A 23076-nucleotide genomic window follows, 5' to 3' on the forward strand; every position below is an offset into this window, starting at 1 on the left:
AGCATGAGTGAGAGGACCTGACCCACCCCAGGGGTGGAAGAGCAAGGGGGAAAGGCAGGAGATGGAAACTGGGGTGCATCAGGAGGCCAGGAAGAAGCACCATTTCCTCTGTGCACCAGACAGTGAGCAGAGGGCAGGAAGCTCATACCTTTATGGAAGTCAAGGGGCTCTGAGTGCAAAGGAGGAGGCAGGTGTGCCAGTAGAGAACCAGGCACCCCAATAGGATATCTGTAGTTCCCCATGTAGGTGAGGGCAGTAGCAAACCAGGCCCTCCAAGGGGCTATTTATAGTCCCCCATGTAGGTGAGGGCAGTAGAGAACGAAGCCCCCCAAGGGGATATCTGTAGCTCCCCATGTAGGTGAGAACAGTAGAAAACCAGGTCCCCTCAAGGGGATATCTGTAGTTCCCCATGTAGGTGAGCAACACTGGGCGGGTAGTCTCTGAAAGCATGGAGTCGAGGCAGCTATCAATCTTACTTATCCTTTGAAGATATCACCTCTAGAAAGGACTTTGCTTCTCCTGCTGCACCGCGCATGCATGTTTCTGGAAACCTCTGCACAGTCCCTCAGTGCTGCAGCTTTCTGTCTTCCTGTCTGGACTAACTGAAACTCCTATCTATCTTTCTTAGGCTGACAGAAGGAGAACTGAGAACTGCACCCTGTCCGAACACCACGGGACTCAAGAGGCCCCGGACTTCGTGCTGAGATGAGGCTCAACAATTCCGACACCCTTAGTCGATGGTTCTCAGCCTTCAGCCTGCAATGGCTTCCCCTGATGGGCTGGTTAAAGGGACTGGGAAGCCATGTTCCCACCATTGCCAACGCAGCAGGTTTCAGCGAGGCGGGTGCTGATATCTTTGCCTGGTGTCAGGGGCTGCTGTTGTGGCTGATCCTGGCCACAACTGGGGAACCGGTAGCCCCCTGCCTTACACGGTAGTCAGACAGTGAGCAGAAGAACCCAGACTCGGGACATTAGCGTAGCAAGAAACTGTACCAGGATCGCTATCTTGGAACTCGAGTCAAACCTGCAGAAACAGATTTTCTTGAGTGAGCGAATCTGCCTGGCTTTTACACCTAGAAATCGGCCTCGCGCTGGGTCCCCCTGACAAGCCTTGGCAGCCAGTCGCGCACAGATTTCTCAAATCCCCAAGCTTTCAAGTGGGAAATGTTGCAGAATGCACCAGTCACAGCGACAGGACTCCAGAACGGTGACACTGGTGACGAAGACAACTTCTGCAGCGCATCAGACCTCAATCTGGCTCAGTGAGTCAGAGGGCCTGGCACCCAATCCTCCTGCGCCCCCGCCCCGGAGGCCTCCACCCCGAAGGCCTCCGAGCCCGTTCTGGTGCATCAAGGAACACCGGGGTCGCTTCCACAGGCCGTGCTCTGACACAGGACTGACTTTTCTCGATTCTCGCAAACAGGAGTAACTGTTGCCTGCAGGAGAAACAGAACCTCCGTGGGTGTTTTCCTCAGAGAACCCCATCCCTCTGGTCTGTTAACACCAGAACTCTCTCCAGAGGGAGCCCTCGCCAAGCGGTTGTCTGTCTGTCCACAGCGTTGTTTCATCACCAACCAAGCATTTCTTGGTTACTCAGCTACCAGTCACCATTTTCTCCTCGATTGCTAATGAGATAATTGCCCTGCAAGAGTTAAAACTCTATAGCCATTCTCCATTCAAATACACAAAATAGAAAATAATTAGACCCAAACAATCGCATTGGTTTTAAAAGCACTCTAATGGACAAAATTGGGGGTATTCAGATTTGATCCAACATTCATCAGGATGCTTGTTGGTCAATTTGCTTAATGAGTGCTCACTTTTCTCTTAAGTTTTCTGGGGTGATATTCTCTCGGAGCAACACATTAAGCCCGCTTCCCTTTTGCAAGGAATTCTTAATGAGTGGCCCCTTGTGTAAAATGAACTCAGTGCCTGTAGGAAACAGCAGAAAATGCCTGTAACTGATCTGTTTTCCAGAACTGAGAAAAATCGACAATAAACAACAGCAAACCCTTCCAGTATGTCCCTGGTTTCCCACAGCTTTAGAATATGGCCATCCCTGAGGGTGGGGGGAGCCTCCTTTTGTTTGAGGCTCTGTTTAGTCCTGCCACTCCCTATATAGACCAAGCTAGCCTCGAACTCACAGAGATCCTCCTGACCGACTCTGCTTCCCAAGTGCAGGGTTAAAGGCGTGCAAGGGGTGTAGGCACCTCTACGTCTGGCTAGAAACCTGTTAATATGGTGATTGAAATCAATCACCGATTGATTTCATCAACTGAAACTCACACTGGAGGAAGAAAATTTGGTAATTTCTGGAAATTTAAATTAATATTTCAAGCGCTGGCAACATTTTTTTTCAAATGACTATAATTAGAAATAGACAAATATTTTCCACTGGGGGGAAAAAGGAAAAGGCACCCTAAATCAGGTGGCAATGATATCTTTTACTAGATGGCATTAGAAGAATAGATGTGGCTTTAATGCTTTGGAAAACTACAAACCGACTGTCTCCTTCAGAACTCCCAGGCGGACCAATGGCACAGCGAGTCATTTCTTACAAATGTTCCTCAAAGACAACAGCTCAGTAATGAGCTTCCTGGTCCTTGGCGGCTTCCACCATTATGTTTTGTTGTAAACAATAAGCTTAGACAGCCAACGTCAGAGGCTAGGAAGTACGTTTGTACACTAATCTCTTTTCAGACTGCTTACGAACGCCACACGTCTCCAAGACAAATGTCTTTAAATTGTACTTTAAAAGAAAAGTACTTGCAAAGGCAGCAGCAAGTCTTTTAATATTTCACTTTGGTCCAAGCTTAGCAAATCCAAAAATTAACAAACTATACAGTAAAAAGGGGCTCTGGTGTCCGGGAGCTGTTTTGGCTTCAGGGGTGGTAACCGAGTTGCTGAATCTCAATAGCAAAACTGGGTAGAAGAGCAGAATCCAATACTCCAGATGACATCACAGCCTTGTGTGATCCGGTGGGCGGGGCACCCAGAGTATGATGTCACCGCCCTGTGTGAGCTGGTGCGTGGCACGCCAGAGTGGGACAAATGACCAGCTGTAAACATGGCTCGCCACAGTTCACTCTGAAAAGAGCCAGTAAAGATGAGGGCAGGGGAGGCAGGGAAGTACTATGTCCAACGTGCTGGAGAGTTCTGAAGGGACATGGTGGGGATGGGATCTACAAACAGAATGAGGGCAAGGAGAAGGAAGGAAGGACAGAGGGGCTGGGGACAGGCACAAAAGACAGTAAGATTATCATTTAGTTACAAGAGCAGATAGCTAGGACCTGCCCTCTTCAAAAGGTAGGAGAGAGAAAAACTAAAGAGAGGAAAAGCATCTCCAGTGTAGAAAATAAAATCTTTCAGCTGGTGGCACACCCTTGTAATTCCAGTATGTAGGAGGTGAGGGAAGAAGAATCAAGAGTTCAAAGCCAGACACAACTAAATTGTGAGTTCAAGGCCAGCCAGGGATACAAGAGAGCCTACCTTAAAAAAAAAAACAAAAAAAAAAAACAGGCGGGCAGTGGTGATGCACACCTTTAATCCCAGCACTCAGGGCTCAGCACTCAGAAAGCAGAGGCAGGAGGATCTCTATGAGTTCCTGGTCTACAGAGCAAGTTCCAGGACAGGTTCCAAAATTGCAGAGAAACCCTGTCTCGAAAACAAACAAAAAACAACAACAAAAAAGCATATGGAAGACTGGCATAGTGAAGTTTGGTTTTAACCCTAGCACTCGGGAGGTAAACACAGCCAGATCTTGTCCCTGTGATTGATAGATACAGCTTGCATTTATGATAACTTCACCCATGTGACTCTTATATGAACTGCCTGAGGCTCTCTGAATCAAATTGGCTGTGGCATGAGAATTAAGCCCGCCCCTTCTATCAGCTCCATTCTCCCAGGTCCCACTGCCTCTAGAGAAGTGACAGCTGGCACCCAGCACATACCTGTAATCCCAGCCCAGAGGGGTGTGGAAGGAGAGAAAAGAATTCCTGAAACCTACTGCAGTCTAGCTGAGAAAACCCAAACTATAGATTCAGGGAGAGAGCCTGCCTCAAAGGAATATAGGCAGAGAACACCCAGCACCCTCCTCTGAGCCCATTCACATGTGAATACAAAAGCTACATGTGTGTGTGCATACATGTAGGTGTGCATATACTTTCAGACACACATAAGCAAATCATTTTAAAACTTGGAAGCATGCTGAGAAAAACGGAGATTTAAAAAGTGGACATGAAAGAACTAAAAAAAACACCCAGAAATAAAATACAGAACACAAGAACAAACACAAGTGGATGTGTCACAGAGGATGTACAGTGTGGCCCTTCCTGTAATCCCAGAATTTGGAGGGCTGAGGCAGAAGATCCAGAACTTGAGGCCATCCTAGACCATACAGAAAGACCCTAGACTGTTTTGTTTTGGTGGTGGTGGTGGCGGCGGCAGCAACAGTAGTAGTAGGGGCAGGTGTGTGTGTGTTTGTGTGTGTGTGTGTGTTTGTGTGTGTGTGTGTCTGTTTTAAAGGTTGAGGAAGCAGCAGGAGTGGGGGTGGCAGGATACCTCAGACAAACAGGATGATTTGAATCTAAACAAATGATAAAGGAACTATCATTTCCCAAGAAAAAAGTAGGTCTGGAAGACAAAGAAGATCCAACATATCCATGCTGGTGGCTCTGAAGCCGTTGGAGAACAGAACAAACACTTCTGATCTTTGACACGTCTTCAGGGAGGGAACGTGTTCAGGGAGGGAAGCCACGCTGGGGATTATAGATCAAGGGAGCAGTCACATCTGGGGGAAAGTCAACCCCAGCAGCCAACACTCAAAACTACTATCCTGCAAAGGGTAAAAGCAAGCATTCCTGCGGGTGTCTAAGGTAAAGGTGTGGCCAACTCACAGGCATGGAAAACCAGATTAGTGTTCCTGACTTTGACAGCACTTCATGACCAAAAGAGACAGTACAGCAAAAATACTAAAGATAGTTGAGCAAAGACAGGATGGCTGTGGCTTTCTATCAGACATCTGACCTTTAGAATAAAGACTACAGAGAACCTATCGCTGGGACAGCCGCCAGCACATCCCTTCAGAAAGAGGAGCTCCACAGAACACCTCCGCCAGCAGCACCAGGTGTACACCGGCCTGCAGAGCCGAAAGTAAGGGATGGAGGGCAAGAGGTGAGCTCTCCTCAGACAAGAGCTGATTAGAAAACAGGAGAGAGCAAGTTCTGCAAACAGATATCAGCTGAGGGCAAAACGGGCACTTACTCCTTCAAATCCCCAGTTCCTGGCACAACAGGCACAGGGAGCAGACTAGCTGCTAATTTAAATGTCACTCATGGTAGGAGACGAATAGAAAACAGCTCTCAGAAAAAGCAGACAAGAACGCTACCTAAGGTATCTGCCTAAAGGCACCCATTAGAAGAACATTATTGCCATCGGAAAAGATGAACACACTGTCTACCCAGCATTCTCTTTAAAAACAAAATCTGATCATGCTCGAACCACTCAATCAACAATTTACAGGAAAAGCAGGGACTGAAACATGCTAATTGTGGCGGGAATGCAATCAGCGTAATTCCCGCTGACTGACGTTGACAGGGCAAACACACAACCCCTTCCACGGGAGAGCGAGGCTGAACCCCGCCAAGAAGCAATGGCAGGGCGAACCTCCCAACCAACCGAGGCGCGCTCCTCAATTCAGTCAAACATTTACAAACTTCATATTACTTACTTCAGCAGGAGAAAGGTGAGTACTGAATACTCCACCGCAGGGTAGAGACATGATTCGTGTTCCAGGTCAAATAGAGTGTCCCTCCCCCGTGTCGAGGGCTTGGGATGGGAGGCAGTGCAATGATCAGAAATGATATGATTATTGTTCAGAAAAGGGAATCAGTATTTTACAGCTAGGTACTGAAAATATTTATAGATGAAATTGGGCTTCACGGGATAAGCAGATGAACTGGGAAGGGGCAAGGACGAATGATCATGACCGGCTGCTCTTGTGGATCTGTGTTGTCCTTGAAATGTCACTTTGATAAAAACCTGTGTTAGCCAGGTGTGGTGACACACACCTGGAATCCCAACATTTGAGAGCTGAGAGCAGGAAGACCAGGAGTTTGACATATCCTTGCCTACCTTGAAGCCAGCCTGGGTTACATAAAACAACGTCTTCAAAGGCCAGCAGCAATCCAACCATAAAATTAATGTCTGCTCCTCCATGTTGAAACAAAAATGGTTGCCAAAAGGAAAGGTTTTCAAAGAGGCCAGGGAGCAATACAAATCAGAGGCTTCCTGCTGCTGTTTTAAATGTGTTTGCTCTTTCCCAGACAAGTGACAATAAATTTAAACACGGTTATACTCGCTAGTTTTTATTATCAACCTGACACAACCTAGGATCACCTAGGGAGAGGAAGCCCAGGCAGAGCAATTGTCTTGATCGGACTAGCCTGCGGAAGTCTGTCTGTAAGGCTTTTCATTGGCGATTGAGGCGGCAGTCCCAGCTAACTGAGAGTGTCGCCATTCCTAGGCAGCTGCGACTGAACTGTGTAGGAAAGCAGGCTGAGCAAGTCGGGTGGGAGGAGCCAGGAAACGGCACGCCTCCATGGTTTCTACTTGGGTTCCTGCCTCCAGGTTCCCACCTTGACTTCCCTGGATGATGGACTGTTAATCAGGAAGGTGTGAAATAAACCCTTTCCTCCCCAAATTGCTTTGGTCATAGTCCTACCACAGCAACAGAAAGCGGGAGCGAGGGTCTAGTTAAACAGAGGCCCTGAAATTCTCACCCCAAACCGTAGGTCCTATCCCATGACAGAAGGTCAAACTCTGAACAAGCATTTCCGACAACTGGCTTTGTGACGCACGTGTGCATGTTCGAAGCCAGCGATTTTTATCAATAGTGCTTGATGCCACATGTCAAGCTCCTCGGGCTTCCTCCCTAAAACCCTCAACTCAGAGATGTCCTTCCCAGTTCCAGTGGAGGGGGGCCATCCTCTGGCCCTAGATCCCTCCACAAGGGCCAGATCTCCACATCCGGGGCAGACAGAGAAGACCTTTTAGCCTTGATTCGGCAGTTTCAACACTCAGTTCACTGGGTCCCAGACTTTTTCCTCTTTTCCTTTTTTTTGGGGGGGTGGGAGGGTTGGGGAGTGGGGTGGCGTTCAAGACAGGGTTTCTCTACGTAGCCCTGACTATCCTAGAACTCACTCTGTAAACCAGGCTGGCCTCCAACTCAAAGATCCACCTGCCTCTGCCTCCCGAGTGCTGGGGACTAAAGGCGTGCACCACCAGCGCCCGGCTTTTGTGTGTGTGTGTGTGTGTGTGTGTGTGTGTGTATTTGGTGCTCTCTAGAAGGGCACACCTGAATCGGCTTTGGGGATAAAAGAGACACAAAGAGAACTGACAGAGCGGACCATCGGATATAGTTTTCTTCATAAAGCCCACATTTTCTGAATGGGATCGAGACGGCCAGGTTGGCGGTATGGATGAAACACTGGTACATCTGCCCCCCGGATCCTAAAGGTGAGGGCTGACCCAGTGTTTCTGTCAAATGAGTTCCAGCTGAATCGAGAATGGCAAACCACTGGGACAGAAGCCAATGGTCAGTCCTTCCCGGGAAGGTAATGGTCCCATCACCCAAAAAATCCCACCCACCTGGTTCCTTTGCTGTTCCCTCTACGCTATCTCTTTTTCCTTCACGGTCACCTTCTCTGACCTTTCCCTCTGCTTGTCCTTCATTGACCAGATGCTGCTGGTCATTAAGTCTAAATTCAATGGATTTTTGTAAAACAGGCCTTCAAATGTTTACTCTTTTCCCCTCCCTGCTTTTCTGGGCTCTTGAGAGAAAAAGAATTCACTAGAACAGAGGCCCCAGGTCAAGGGTGTTCACTGCTATCCCCCACCCAACACTTCAATTTAAGAACAATATAGCCTAGCCGGGCGGTGGTTGCCTTTAATCCCAGCACTCACGACAGAGGCAGGCTGATCTCTGTGGGTTCACTGAAGGCCAGCCTCGTCTACAGAGTGAGTTCCAGGACAGCCAGGGCTGTTGTATGGAGAAATCTTGTCTCAGAAAACAAAACAAACAAAAGAATACGACAGAATGAAGCTGCGCCACCACTCAGCGGACGACACCACCACAGCTGTCACTCACTTCCTGTGTCAGCTGTCTGTCATGCACCCCCTGTGTCGGGAGGAGCCCCTCCCCACTGGCACCTCACTCGTCCGGCCCCTTTAGAAGACAGGGGTTCTAAACTGGATGATCATTTTAAATAATGTCCCTTGAAAATGCTGAAATGTAAATTAGCCAACACATTCAGATCTGCAGAAAAAAACTCAAAACCCCTTCTACATATGCTAGCTTATTTTAAAACTGGGGCGGGGAAGGGAGGAGGTGGAGGGGCAGGGGAGGGGGTCTTCTATCAAAATGGTGCTTTCTGGTTCTGGTCCAGTTCAAAACGTACCTACTACTTCCCTGCATTAAACACACATAGTATATGAAAATAAATCCAAGAACATTCAAGGACAAATTTGCTACTAGCTATTCTAATGCCTTCATATTAAGAAAACCACAGCTGGTTGCATGGCAATACATCCCTCTACCCCCAGCACTTGGGAGGGTGAGGCAGGAAGATCAAGGGTTTGAGGTCCACCTGGGCAACATAGTAATTATGAGGCTAGCCTGAGCTACATAGTGAGACACTGTGGGGTCAAACAATGAAGGAAATCTACACTGTGACAATTAGGATGGAAACAGAAATGCGTTTCAAATATTCTACGACCTAATAAGCACCTTAAAAATGCCTGTCTAATTTCTCTGCTTTTAATACAGTTCTGTTTCATTTTTAAGCATACACTAGCCTGGTAGAATGACAGTCAATGCCACCAACCCTGAACATTCTAATATCCCCAGTACAGTATCCCCCCTGAATCGAATACATGCACTGGACTCCATTCTGTGCGTAGCTCCTCCCAATAGAGACACAATAACTGTCAAATCCATTGTGACCACCGTCTCTTTGTTCTCAACACAGAGAGAAAACTCTCAGCTTAAGAGTAGACTATTATTTTCAAATTACTGGTAGTTTCAGAACATTTGGGAGGACCCCTCCCCCACTTCCTAAACCTTTGAAACACTCCAAGTCACTTGAGGCAAGCTGGATATTTTGCCTCACAATTTAAAGAGGCGGACAAAGACAAGTTTCTCCTCTTTTTCATTCTTCTCCTCATCTTTTCCCCACTAGGTCAAGTGTCAAGAACCTACACCTTCCCTTACTGTGCCCACTACAGCCACCTCCTCCTTGTCAGGTCCAAAGGAAACTAGTTTCCCGAACTCCAAAACACAGTCCGTATATCCAGAAATGAGTTCATTCCTGGGTATACAGACTGCCGGAGACCTAGCCATCTTTCCCATATTGTTTGGGAGAGGGCCCACCAGTAATCTAAGAGCTTTTTTTTTCCCCTTTTCTTTTGGGGGGGGGGTGAGGGGTTCAAGACAGAGTTTCTCTGTGTAGTTTTGGAGCCTGTACTGGAACTAGCTCTTGTAGACCAGGTTGGCCTCAAACTCAAAGAGATCCACCTGCCTCTGACTCCAGTGTACTGGGATTAAAGGTGTGCGCCAACACTGCTTGGCTCTAAGAGCCTTCTAACGCAACAAGGCCTCGAACTCAGAGATCCGCCTGCCTCTGCCTCCAGAGTGCTGGGATTAAAGGTGTGCGCCACCACTGCTTGGCTCTAAGAGCCTTCTAACGCAACAAGACCTCGAACTCAAAGAGACCCGCCTGCCTCTGCCTCCAGTGTGCTGGGATTAAAGGTGTGCGCCACCACTGCTTGGCTCTAAGAGCCTTCTAAGGCAGCAGCAGCCACAGAATCTGGAAAGAACCTATGTGTTTCAGCCCAAGCAGAGACCTTTCCAAGGTCTTGCTCATCCCATGTTTTGCTAGATCAAAAAAAATTCACATTAAAAAAAAAAGCTTTTGAGGCCTGTTGAATACCATATTTCTCATTTCACTAAAGATTTACGTTGTCACTGAATGAAGAACGGGAGTCATCTCCTGTCACTGTCAGATGCTCAGGTATTTGGAATCACGGCTGAGAGAGGCTTGCAGAGGGTGGCAGGGAGGGAAAAGCTGGAGTGCAATTAGCCTTGGACTTAAAAACAACTCAACTCACAGCTCATACCTGAACTGGATTTGCATGATACACACACAGACATAATCACATGCAGAAGCGAGATGCATACTTTTCCATTTTTTAAAGTTATTCCTTTGAATAGGCAATTACTTGACCAGATTTCATTTACAAAAATCTCATCACATATGGCATTGTGGGAAATGCTTCAATTTCTGAAGCGTTCTGAAAAATCCAGGTGCCCTGAAGATGAGCCCACATCACCTTGTACTCCACTCTCCAGAGCCTCTTCGTGTGGGAGCCTTTTGGCTCACTCAACACTTAACTTTCGCTGTTCAAACCTTGACAGAATCACAGCCCTCTTCAAGATTTACTTCGGGTCCCTGAAATGTCTCTGAACCCACCATTCTACTCAAGGAGCAATGCCTTGTCCGCCAACCCAATTGTAAGGCACATGACCAGACTGCCAACTAAACCTTCTGACACACGACATTTCAGGGGGTCTGCCTAGCCCTGATCTCCCTATGGAGAGCCAGGAATCCTACCTTATACGCCATCATTCATTCTTTCTTTCATGATGTCAGTGACCAAAAGAAGCTGATGAGCCGCGCCGAGGCTTCTCCTACCTTACTCCAGATCCCGGTTGATCTAATGTGTGCCTCTGAACCATGACTGGGAAAAGACCCAAGGGAACGGGCAGACGGGAAGGAAGAGTGTTGGGTAAGCCACAGAAGGAGCAACCCACCCTGAGTAACCAAGGGTGGTACTGAGCATCCTGGCTGAGCGTTCTGCATCCTCGCTGAGCTTTCTGCCCAGCCACAGTGCAGGGTACCCCCAACAGCACAGGCGACCCCCGCAACACACCATCCTCAGGTGGGAATGGATCTCTCTAGACCTCAGACTTCCTTAGGTCCCTTATCTTGACACTCCACGGCACAAGTTACTCTGTGGTTAGGTGACCTACCCCAACAGATCAATAGCCTATTTTTAGGCTGTGGCTTCCTCACCGGCTGTTTTCCACAGAGCCAAGAGCTGTGAAGCCCACGCAACACATATGAGAAATTCTCCACCCCACACCAACGGGGTGAGGAAATAAGCAAGGCCAGTTATTTTCTCATTTCCAAATTACGTAACGAGGATTGCAGACCATAGAGGGGACACCAAGCCAGCTGAGACAGGCAGGATGGGACCATATCAAAATGACATTTGGCTTCTCTCCTATCTCCTGCAGAGATCCATTAGCCAGCTGTGGTAGTCCTTCTCAGCCCACAATTAAAGAACTGTTTTCCGAAAACAATCCCAGTCTCCTTCCAGGGCAAGGCATGCCCACTGGCAGCTTGTGACACTCCTGTCACAGACTACAAATACTTGAAGAGTGACAGTCGCTAAACCTCCCTCACCCTATCGTCTCCAGGTTTAATAAATCCAATTTCTCTAAGCCGCCTTCAAAGTCCTTGTTTCCCCAAAGTGCTCTGTCTGCGTCTCCACCCAAAGCATCCATTTTATTCACATCCCCACTGGACAGTTCCTTTCACAACATCTTTCTTTTCGTCATATGACCGGTGCACACTTAACACAGAATTCTTTATAATCCCCCAAATCCTTTCATAAGAGTGCTGAGCCAGAGTTTGAGACTATGGGGTTTCATTTTCTTTCTTACATGGACCTGACCCGGAAAAAAAAAAAAGAATTTCATTGGTATCGAGCTTTGTGTCTGTGAAATTGAGTTTCCGGTAAGTGTAACCCAGAGGTGATGAATGAACAAGATGGTCACCATGCTTTTCCCCATAAAGAGCCCACGCCCGGCCTGAACTGTGAACCCCAACATTTGCCATTACTCCCAGGCAGCCACACCAGAACTCTTTCCCAAGGCTTGGTGGCTGGGAGGTAGTGCCAACTGGATGCCATCTTTACCCATCTCAGCCTCTTGGGCACTCTTCCTTGTTTCTAGAATATGCCTAACGCGTACAGCTTCCCATCCCCTTTGTCCAATACCACCGAAGAGCCTAAATGAATTGTCCTTCTCTACAGCTCTCCGTTAACACAGGGCTCTCATTCTGAGGTGAGGCACCCTTAAAAAAAAAAAAAAGCTCCCCCCAAGCCGCCATGAAAGGATCATCCACAGTTTCCAGAAGGCAGACGCAATCCAAGTGCCCATCAGCTTGTGAATAGAGAAACAGCATGCACAGTATACACATAACAGCAGAAACACTGGTCAGTCTTAGGAGGAGGAAACCCTGTCAGGTGTGGTGTTAGCATGTGCCACCAGCACCAGAGAGAGGGAGGCAAGGTGGCCAGTTCAGAAGCCAGTTTGGTCAACATGGCAAGACCTGTTTCAGAAACACAAACAATTAACATGAAATTCTGGCCTTACACAACACACAAGACCCCCTGGGGGACATTATGGTAACTAAAACAAGCCAACCAGCAGGCAGATACTGTGGGGTTTACCAGTCCCAGACACAGAACACAATTCGGAGTCAGTGGTAGCCAGGGGGATGGGTGGGGAGGAGTTCTCTAGTGGGTACTGGCTTTCAGTTTTGCAAGATGGAGCGATAAAGCTGGTTTCATAACAATGTGAATGTACTCAATACCCCTGAACTGTGCATTCCAAAGTGTTAACGTGGTCAATTTTAGGATATACAATTTTACTTTAAAAATAATAACTAAAAAGACTCTCCCTTCTTGACTGCCTATAGGAAGACTAACCCAAGTTTGGGGGCAGGACGGGGCACTGCTTTCCAAGCTGTGCTTAACTGAACAGAAGGCAAAGCAGGTGGCCCTGGACTGGTGACCTTGTTCACAGTCAAGTCCACCTTGGCCTGGCCTCCAAGGCCTTCCTCACAATCTGGACCTAGCTCAACACCAAATACACTCCCTTCCCTTCCCCATCCTCCCCTGTCCCATTCCTTGGGCTAATCTAATCGGGAGGCCCAGGTTTCTACCTTTATACCCTGTTTCCTTACCCTCAGCCATCTGACCAAAGATTGGGTGATCCTCAAGCAAGATCTGAACATCTTGTTCCACATTTCTCTCGATTCTTCCAACTATCACAACTATAGATCTTCTGCTCCCCTTCTGAGGGGTTCGGTCTTATCTCAAAGTAAGATCTCCTATGTGGGGATCCACAGTCCCCTGGTCTGTGCTAAACACCCGCCCAACTAGACTTGAGGCGCCTCTCTTTGAAACCGCTGCCCACCCACCACGCATCTGCACCCCCAGTTTTACTCTGAGCACGTCCCTGCCACAGAAGCTCCTATCTGCTGTCCCGGTGAGGACACAGCAAAGGATTGATAAGCTTCGTTAAACTGATCCAGCGTTCTCTAGCCTTGCCTGTGTTCAAAGTGTGGTCAGGTGAATGGCAGAGCTGTTAAAGCCATGGTTTCCAGCCCACCGTGGGTCGGAACCCAGCCAAGGGCAAGTTTACAAGATCGCTGCACTCCCAGGGAAGTAGTCCAGGAAAGCCCCTCCGGAAAATTTCCTATGGTTCTATATTTGCACAGCCACTTTATGTAAGGGAAGGACTACGGAGACCAGAGGAGGGGCTCATTCACCTGGATTCTCACTCCCTAAACTTTTATCCCAAACTCTGTAAGCCCTTTGGTAAAAAAGTCAAGGGACCTAGGTGAGGTCAACTACAGAGTCAGGAAAAGCAGCGCACATCACCATGGGCAGAAGATGTTTTTAAAGACCTAGTCATTCAATGAATAAGTTTCATCTTAATAAAAAAAAAAATCCAAACAGGTAAAACAACCAAAGCCATCAGGTTTTACGCCAGTTGCACGGTTGCCTTTTCCCTCTAAGAGACTGAGCTGAGAGGGCTATAAAATCCCAGCCCTGCAGAGACCACCCACTTCCTGAGAAGGGCTCCATGCTAGGCATGCCAACTACAGAACCTCCTGTGATCAATCCCCAGCCTTTGCGCCTTGACCCTGCTGCCCCTCCCCCCACGCAGAGGGTAAGCATCTGGTATCTGATCACACAGCGGGTAAGTGGCAGAACGGGATGTCAATTCCAGAAACTGAGCCCTGAACTCTGATGCCATCTGCCCTAAATAACTGAACTTAAACGTTACATTCTGTCAAGGTGTGCATGGGGACACATGTCAGGGCCAAAACGGAAGCTGACACATAAGAGGGATGGCAAGTGATCAGGTTGGAGCATTTTGTTGGAATCGTCTTCCATGTTTTCTAGAAGCATCCAGTCAGCCAAACAAGCATGCCTAGGAGCTAGCTGGCTACTGGCTTCAAACGACTCTTCATTTATTGGAGACTGAAGTCCGAGATGAACCACACAATCCAAGCCAGGGGGCCAGGCTTGCTCCCAGGTCTCTGCGGCTCAGCAAGATCCATGCCGGATTTGTCCTCGATTCAAGCGTTTCCCTACCGCTGACTCCCTTCCAAGCTCTGCTCACCCCAGAACTGCAGCCGTGAAAATAGCGACTGGTGCTGCTGAAGCTGCATATGAGATTTTACATATTTGGATCCCTACAAATGTCTTTTAATCCCACTTTTGGAAAAGTTACCACACATGACTACAGCACTTCCCACACTCCCGCCCGCCAACTCTTGAACCTAACTCATCCTAGAGAGATGAGACTGTGGCCCCCTGCTTCTAAGGGCTTAGGATCCAACTAAGAAGTCGGTTCTGGACATCCTGGCTGGTTTGCTCATTTCCTCGTGTCCTCTCGTCAGCTGGAAGTAATGAGTCAAAGTCCTAGAAGTAACTTCTAAGGACTGTCAACAACCATGGCAAAATCCGTTACCAAAACAACACCTGCAACCTCAGCTCACTCAATGAAGTCCACGGAATACTTGGCACGTTTCTGAGGAGAATTTCTTCTGGGAGTGCAGTAAAATGGTCACTGTATTTCTCGGTGCTGGGCCAGAGTAAACGGCAGCTGAGAAGCCAGTTATCAGGGACAAATATATAACGGTATAATCATCTTTACTTGAGGGGGGCTGGGAATGGTTTCCAACTTCATTTTAGAGATAACTTATCTTCCTTTCTGAGGAACCCTAACTAGATGGGACAGGCTAACCCCTCCCCCAACCCCTTATACAACAGGTTCACTTGCCCTTGGTCCAAGCTATTCAGTGAATCCTCCTGGCAAATTAACTCACCTAAATTGAAAAGACTAACCAAATGTTCTAAGACAAACAGCCTGAAGCCCTCTTACCCAAATCAGCAGTCCTGTGTCCTTGAACCCTCAGAACAGGGCTGGGCATATAATAAGCACTCATTAAATGATTTTGTACGTGTCTTACTTTACAGCAAATCCTGGCGAGCTGTTTAAATGGATACGCAGTGGGCATATGGAGCTGAGCTCAGGGTCCTTCACTGATTATTTTGGGCAAGTAACTTGTTCTCCAATAGTTTAATAGTAGAGGCTGTAGTGGCCCAACCTCCCGGGCCCCCTAAATAGGGAAACAGCAGGGAAAGCCCTCACCACGGGGCCTGGCAGACATTTGTTGATTATAAAGTCCCACGGATGCACAAAGCACATTCATGATATGATATTTAAGGCACGTTAGAAAGCATGTTGCAAAGGCACGCCTTGAATGATTTAAAACGTCATAAGAAAAAAAGAATGCGTGGATGGGTGGGGAAGGCTCTCTCTATTCCAGAATTATCAGATTATTTCCAGTAGGATCATAAACCAGAATGCCAGGTGCATAAATTACTAGGGTCTTGCACCTGCCGGAAAGGGGGAAGGTCTGATTCACTGTTTCAGGACCATCCTGTTGAGCTCCAAAAGCTGTGAATGCCCAGGAAGGAGGAGGGGTTACTACAGAGCAGGCACTTGCTGGCCCTCCAAATGGAGAGTACAACATAAACAAAAACACAAAAGAGCTTCCTGCTAACCCAGCAGGACACACACACACACACACACACACACCCCTTAGACCACGATCCTTCATGATGCAATGTCTTCTAGAACCTACAGAGAAACCAAAGCCACCCACCCACTCCGAATTCAAATGACCCACCCAAGAGTGCAGAATCAAGGAGGCTGTAGGTTTGGAAAGGGGGCCTGAAACTGGAGGGGCAGAGCAAGGGTTTGTTGCCAGAAAGTTACTGGTCAGAGCACACTAATCAGGAGGAAGACGTAAATCATTGAGTCGTTTCAGCTTTTGAAGGGGAACTATGATCTTTCTGGTGTTCCACCTTGTCTAAAGAAGAGCAAGGTGGAACGTGTAAAGATCGCTGGGGGCGTTTTCGGCTAAGCGGTCAAACACATCTAGGAATCCAGACACTCATTTGTATTTCCTGGCGACCCCTCCTCTGGCACAGGGGTCCAGTTGCAAGGTCTCCCCCACAGGAAAGCCCTCCCGGGCCTTTCAAAAGCATCGGGGAGTGGGATCTGGAAAATGCCGCGATCTGGAAAATGCAACCAGCGGCGGGCTCCAAACAGGTCAAAGCGTTGCTGGCCGTTGAGTGCTTCATTCCAGAGCCCGATTCTCCCTAACCTATAGCATCAGGGTAACCTCAAAGGGTTTCTAGGTTTTGTTTTGAAAACGACCTGGCAGAAAACAAGGATTCAGGGACTAGCCAGGCGACCCGCACAGGCAGCGCACCAGCGACACCTGGCAAAAAGGGGCAGGGCTAAGGAGCTCCAGGAGCCTGCAGATCCTCTTCCACCTTGAGACCCAAGTTCCCATGCAGAGGTACCCTGGTTTTCCTAACAACTTGAAGAAACAAATGGGATTTGCACGAAGTTCACCCCTTTACCCCCACCCCCCACCCTACCCAATGCGGCCAGAGGATGGCTATCACGTGGGAGGAGGTGTCTAGATCTCGGGATTCCCAAAGAAAACGGCCACCTGCGATTACAAGTCTTATACACTGCGACTAGGGTTTCCAAAGCTGGGGTGGCCTGGCTCGTTCCTCATACTGGCGCAAAAGGTGGCTTGGAACAGCTGCGTCCCCGCACGAGGACCCTGCTTCCCAGGAGCTGGCGGCCAACGTAGGCTGCAGCAGCTCCCCGGCGCGTGGCAGCAATGAACACCGTGCGGCTGCAGAGAGGGGCGAGCCTTTAGCAGGAGATTTACAAAAGGAAAAAGTCTGCAACCTAGCGGCTGTTCGCCACACGCCTGGCTCAAGTTGTCTCTGTAGCCGCCACCTACAGGATCGCGGGGTCCCGCCCCAGAGCCGCACGCCGCGTGTTCCCCGTGCAAAATAAGGGGGGGGGGGGTCACAAACGAGCCCGAGATTCATTTCCACGGGTGGCGCCGCGCACGACTAGAGTGACTGCGGCTGGATCCCCAGCCCTGTGCACAAAGAGCGCCCACGGTGGGAAAGCAGCGGTCTCAGTGTAAAGAAAACGGCTCTCCAACTTTGCCCGGCGCGCGTCCGGGGACCCGTGGGCTGATTTCTCACGGGTGCCGGTCACTCGCACGCAACTTTTAACAAAAGGAAGCCGTGACCGCGCCTCTCACTGAAAGAGGACTCTCTCGGTGCGAAGCCCGAGGCCGCCCGCCACTGCCACCCGGGCTCAGCCCGCACAAAAGCATCGCCAAACTCGCCCGCAGCCCCGCGGCCCCGGCTCCCGGAAGACTCTCGGCCCCAGGTCTCCACAGCCCGCCGCTGCCGGCTCCTGGCGCAGGTGAGCGAGGCGGGCCAACAGAGTCCCGCAGCCGCCCTCCACCTTCGCACGGGCTGTAACGCTCAGGCGGAGGAAAAGCCAACAGTCACCACTCTGAACGCACCCCGGCTGGTGGCACCCCTTCCGGACCCAGGATTGTACCCACGGGGTGGAGGGTGCAATCCTCTTATCTGCCGCGCTCTCCCACCTGTCTGGCCACGGAGCAGGACAAACAGGACGCAGAGCAGATCCCAGGCGCCGCGAGCGCCTCTCATCGCGGTGGCTGCGCTAGACTCTGAGATCCTCTCTCGGCTACAGCTCTCGCCCAAGTGCACCGAGCGCGGCAAAGCCGAGCCCCCAGAGCCACTAGCGGCGCGCGACAGCCCCTCCTCCAGCGCCCTCCCCCAGCGCGCGGCCACGCCCCTCCCTCCTCCAGCCCGGGTCGCGCTCCCTCCCGCTGCCCGGGACTCTCGGGATCTCCTGATCCCGAGGTCGCTGCGCCCTCTGAGACCTGGAGCACCCATAGCCCCTCCATCCTGGATCCTCTTTCCTCCCGGCACTCTCCCTCCACCGGTGGTCCTCCAGCCCCAGGCCGCTCGCTGGTCACGCAGGTGCTGCCTGCGCTTTGTGAAGCCTGGCGCCACGCGCGCAATAGGCACCGGCCAGCCACCTGGCAGGTGCTCCCTAGACAATAAAGGACAACCGCAGGGGTCCCCCCTCCCCTCCGCCCCAACACGGTCCGGCGCGGAGAGGCTTTACTCCGCCTGCAGTGGAAGTGTTACGAGTCGGGACTGCCCGGCGAAAGGATTAGGAAATTGGGTCCCCTACATTGTTCTCCGTTCCTGCTAGTAAAGGGGCCACATTTATTTGTGGCGCCCCGCACCGCGATGAAAGGCTAAGCCCACGTTTAAGTAATTTTTCTTGCTCAGTTTCTCCACCTGCTGTGAAACCTGTAAGAACACAGCTGATTTCCATTGGCCAGCGTGGACCTCCGCCCAACCAAGCTCCTGCTGAGACTTGTGGAAACTGGGCCAGTGGAGTGTGGTGAGGCTCCTTGCAAAGTAGTTAGCTTTGGAAACACGAGTTTTAAGGCCCATTTGCATTTGGGTGCCTTTTCTCTTGCAGGTTTTCTTTTTTTTTTTTTTAATCTAACCCACTACCCTGATCCCCACGCCACCCACAATCCCCCTCCCCCCACCTCTATCCTGTTCTGGCCAGCCTTAGGAGCAAATTGAAAAGTAAAAAAAAAAATGACTGTTTTGCCCACATATATATTTGTGCACCACGTGTGTGACTAGTGCCCAGGGAGGTCAGAAGAAGGCGTCAGATGCCCTGAAACTGGAATTACAGATGGTTGTGACTCACCTTGTGGGTGCTGGGAGCCCAACTGCTGGGAACTCTTCCTGTTCTTAGCCAGTGACGTATCTCTCCAGCTCCTAAAGTAATCCTGTTAACACAGCATCTACTTAGGAGCATTTTGTGGTCACTGTGGCTGTCTGTGGGTGGACAGTAACAATCGCCCGTAGTGGGTTATAGTTCTGTACCCCATTATCCAGGCTTCCAATTAACTCTGTGAAGTAGGGAGAATAAATGACTATTACTTTAGTTCTTAAAGTGACCCAAGATTACACACCTAATAGTGGGGAGACTCAGAGAGTTTGAGGCCTCATTCTAAGACTTCCTCTGGGAACTGTGTTTTCCCTGTATATTCTTTACTACTTTTATCATTTTTATTAGTTTACTGATATACTTAATTGAAGTTGCCACATGTGTATGTCAGAGAACAACTTTCGAGAGTGTGTTCTCTTTTCTCTGTAGGTCCTGGGAGTCAAACTCAAGTTGTCTGTCTAGCTTAGTGACAAGTACTCTGAGTGGTCTCACTGGCATCCTGGTAAATGGATAAAACACCCCCACAGGGCGCTTAAGAGAGCGAAATAGGGCAGACAGACACCCACAAACGTTAGATAGATAGATAGATAGATAGATAGATAGATAGATAGATAGATAATATGTAAACATTTTTTTAAGAATGGAAAATAAAGGGAGATAATCATCAAGAAAAACAATTTAAACACATGTGGCCTCTTTGAGTATCATCAAGAATGATATATCACTTCCCAGTTCTCTGACTTCATTTAATTTTGAAGCTGTCCTTTTGGATGTTGACAGGTCCTATGTTGGCTTAAGAAAATACTTTTTTAAAGCTATCCACTTAAAACTTATTGGTACCAGAGGATGATCAAATGATCCAGGCATACAACTGCCTCTCCTGAAACCATTTTATTTGTTCCTTCATTCAAAGCAGTTTTTGAAGTGCCTATTGGACAGCAAGGAGGAGGAAGGCACGTTATTAGTAGATGTGGCCTTATTATCACAATTCTTAGGGTCCAAGGTAGGAGCCCGTGCTCATGGTCCTAGGAGATAGTTCCAGTCATACATTTGTAGAGAGGTGTCAAGCTACACTTTATTCTTAGGATAGCAGAGGTAAGAGATACCACCTCAAAAAAGAAATCCTAAATTTTTGGGATCTTGATTTATTTCTAAAATCCATTTTATGTTAAGGGAAAAAAAAAGCCACTTGAGTTGAAATATCAACATTATGCCTGAGAGAGAAAAATGATGATTCTCTTCTTCAATCAGCTGACATTAGAGAGGATGACATCTTTGGGAGTGTGGTGGAAAGAAAACACACTGCAATCTAATTCCAGGCAAGAAATTTCTATCAGGGAAAAATAAAATCAGAATGGAGAATTACAGAATTTTTGAATTGTCATTCGTATTTATCACTCAGCAAACATTATTGAATGCCGGGACTTGCCTGTAGGCACCAAGACCTATGCACAAATTAATAAGACAAAAATCCCTGCCTATAGGAATTCACAGTGCAACGGGGAAAACAGCCTCTCGAATAAGAAACAATAATATCTGAGAACGGAGCTCATGTTGAGCCCGTACACTCCAACAAGGCCATACAGGCTGGCTGCTAGAATATTGAAGTCTTACTGTACTGATTTTTTGTTTTTAAAGCCAGCCCCTAAACACGTCCTAAGTGCCCCCCTGTTCCCACCCACTCTGGAGACACCTCACCTCTCCTTAGATCCAGCTATTGCAGGTTGAATGCTGAGCACAGCAGAAAGCCTCCAGTACCTGTGCTTTTAGGGTTGTTAGATATTTCCAGCAGTACCCCCTGCCTGCTTTGTACTGCATGAAGACATGTGTAAGGCGCTATTAGTGCAGGGCTATGGGCAGGAACTGTGTTATAGATGAGCACTGTCCAAGTGAACATTTCAGAGATGGGACTGCTTATTGTTCAGAGAGTATAGACGGGTCAGTTCTATACTGTATTTGTGATCGCCATAGACGCTATCATGATTGTGTTTTATATATATATATATTTTTTACTGTCTTTGTCATTATTTTAGTGAGGGGCTATTGACTGCAGCTGGCAGGAAGGCATTTCACACTGACTTAAGCAAGCAAACAAAGAAACGGAATTTATTGGTGCTTACACCTGAAAGGCTCAGGGGTGTTTGCATTTCAGACTTTCTTGCATCCAAGGACTCCAGGTTGTCAGGATTTGAAAGGTGGTGGTGAGTGTGTGTGTGTGTGTGTGTGTGTGTGTGTGTGTGTGTGTTGAATGAAGATGGTTTTCCCCCTCCACCTCCATCCTCACACACACTTTCCTGTGTTGCTCTCTTGGTGTCGTGTATACACAGGCAGCTGGGCTTACAGCTTCCTTTTGCCAACGAAGCCACAACTTTTCTGCCCCATCATCCTCTTCTACAAAAATAGTGATTGGGCGGCAGTGGTGGTACACGCCTGTAATACCAGCACTTGGGAGAAGTAGAGGCAGGCAGATCTCAGAACAGTTAGAGCTACATAGGGAGACCCTGTCTCAAATAAATAAACACATAAATTAAAAATAAAAGTAGTGACTGAGTCTCACTGTCCAGTCTTAAGTCACCTGCTCATCCCTGAAGCCAGAGGGATAGAAGACAGAGCCTAGGCTCAGGTGTGGTGGCAGCACTCAGGAGGCAGGACCAGGTAGATTTCTGTCGAGTTTGAGGTCAGACTGGTCTAAACAGTAAGTTTCCGGATGGCCAGGGCGACGCAGAAAAACCCTGTCTCAAAAAAAAAAAAAAAAAAAGAAAGAAAGAAAGAAAGAAAGAAAGAAATTCAAGGATTAGCTGGTTCTGTTTCATACGCCCATCCCCCAATGGAGCTGGGGTTGGCGGTCTTCTTCACCCATATTCTTTTTTTTTTTTTTGTTTTGTGGTTTTTCGAGACAGGGTTTCTCTGTAGCTTTGGAGCCTGTCCTGGAACTATCTCTTGTAGACCAGGCTGGTCTCGAACTCACAGAGATCCGCCTGCCTCTGCCTCCCGAGTGCTGGGATTAAAGGCGTGCGCCACCACCGCCCGGCCTTCACCCATATTCTATAGGCTGAAATAGTAGAGGGTATGTGTCCAAAGAAAACTGCAGGTCTTTCACTGGAAGGACAAATAAGATGTTTGACCCAACACAGTAGCTCATGCCTTTAATCCCAGAACACTGAAGGCAGAAGCAGTCCAGTCTGTCAGTTCGAAGCCAGTCTGGTCTACATAGGAGTTATAGACCAGTCAGAGCTACATCATGAGAACCTATTTAAAAAATAAACAATGTTTACTCTAGAACTCATACAACCAAGGTAGACTTCACTATGTGTAGCTGAGGATGGCTTTGAACCGATCTTTCTGCCTCTGCCTCACAAGGGCTGGGATGCAGACATGTGCCATGCCCAGTTTTTTTTTTTTTTTTTTTTTTGCTTTTAATAAAAAGTTCTGATTCTAAAAGTAGACGATTTAGGAAATACCAACAATCAGAAAGAACAAACCAAAAATAAATCAAGGTGTCAACATCAAACAGTTCATTTTAATGTTTCCCCCTAACATTTTCTGCGAGCATGTGTGGTTTTTCCTTTGTGTAATTTAAGATCTTACTGCATTTGTTAATTTTCAATCCATGTTTCTTGTAAGTGATATGAATGTTGTTTCATATCACTTAGGACTCTATGAAACATAACCGAAAATGGCAGCACAATGTACAATTGTATGGTTGTATCACAATTCTAGACACCCAATTATTTCTGTATTTTTTTTAATAAATTTGATTTCTGTGTATGGGTGTTTTGCCTGCTTCTATGTCTGTGTATTGCTTATGTGCCTAGAGCAGAAGGAAGCCAGAGGAAGGCACTGGATCCTCTGGAAGTGAAGTTACAGACCTCTGTGAACTGCTGTCTGTGCTGGGAATTGAACCCTCAGCTGTCTGAGGAACAGCCAGTGCTTTTAATCACTAAGCTATCTGTCTCTCTAGCCCTCATTTCTGCATTTTC

General features: G+C 48.2%; 1 protein-coding gene across 2 annotated transcripts in view; it reads right to left on the reverse strand.

Annotated features, from left to right (window-relative positions):
* Nucleotides 1-18029, reverse strand: part of Kit (KIT proto-oncogene, receptor tyrosine kinase) — a 77372-nt gene extending 59343 nt beyond the window's left edge. For both annotated transcript variants that reach the window (XM_041671424.1, XM_041671423.1), the window contains exon 1: nucleotides 17916-18029. In XM_041671424.1, coding sequence (XP_041527358.1) covers nucleotides 17916-17982 — 67 coding nt within the window. In that variant the 5' untranslated portion in view covers nucleotides 17983-18029. The remainder of the gene's footprint in view (nucleotides 1-17915) is intronic.
* Nucleotides 18030-23076: the final 5047 nt, after the last annotated feature.

Source organism: Microtus oregoni, unplaced genomic scaffold, assembly GCF_018167655.1.
Source record: "Microtus oregoni isolate MIOR12 unplaced genomic scaffold, Mior012 000021F_ref0000039, whole genome shotgun sequence".
Taxonomy (NCBI): domain Eukaryota; kingdom Metazoa; phylum Chordata; class Mammalia; order Rodentia; family Cricetidae; genus Microtus; species Microtus oregoni.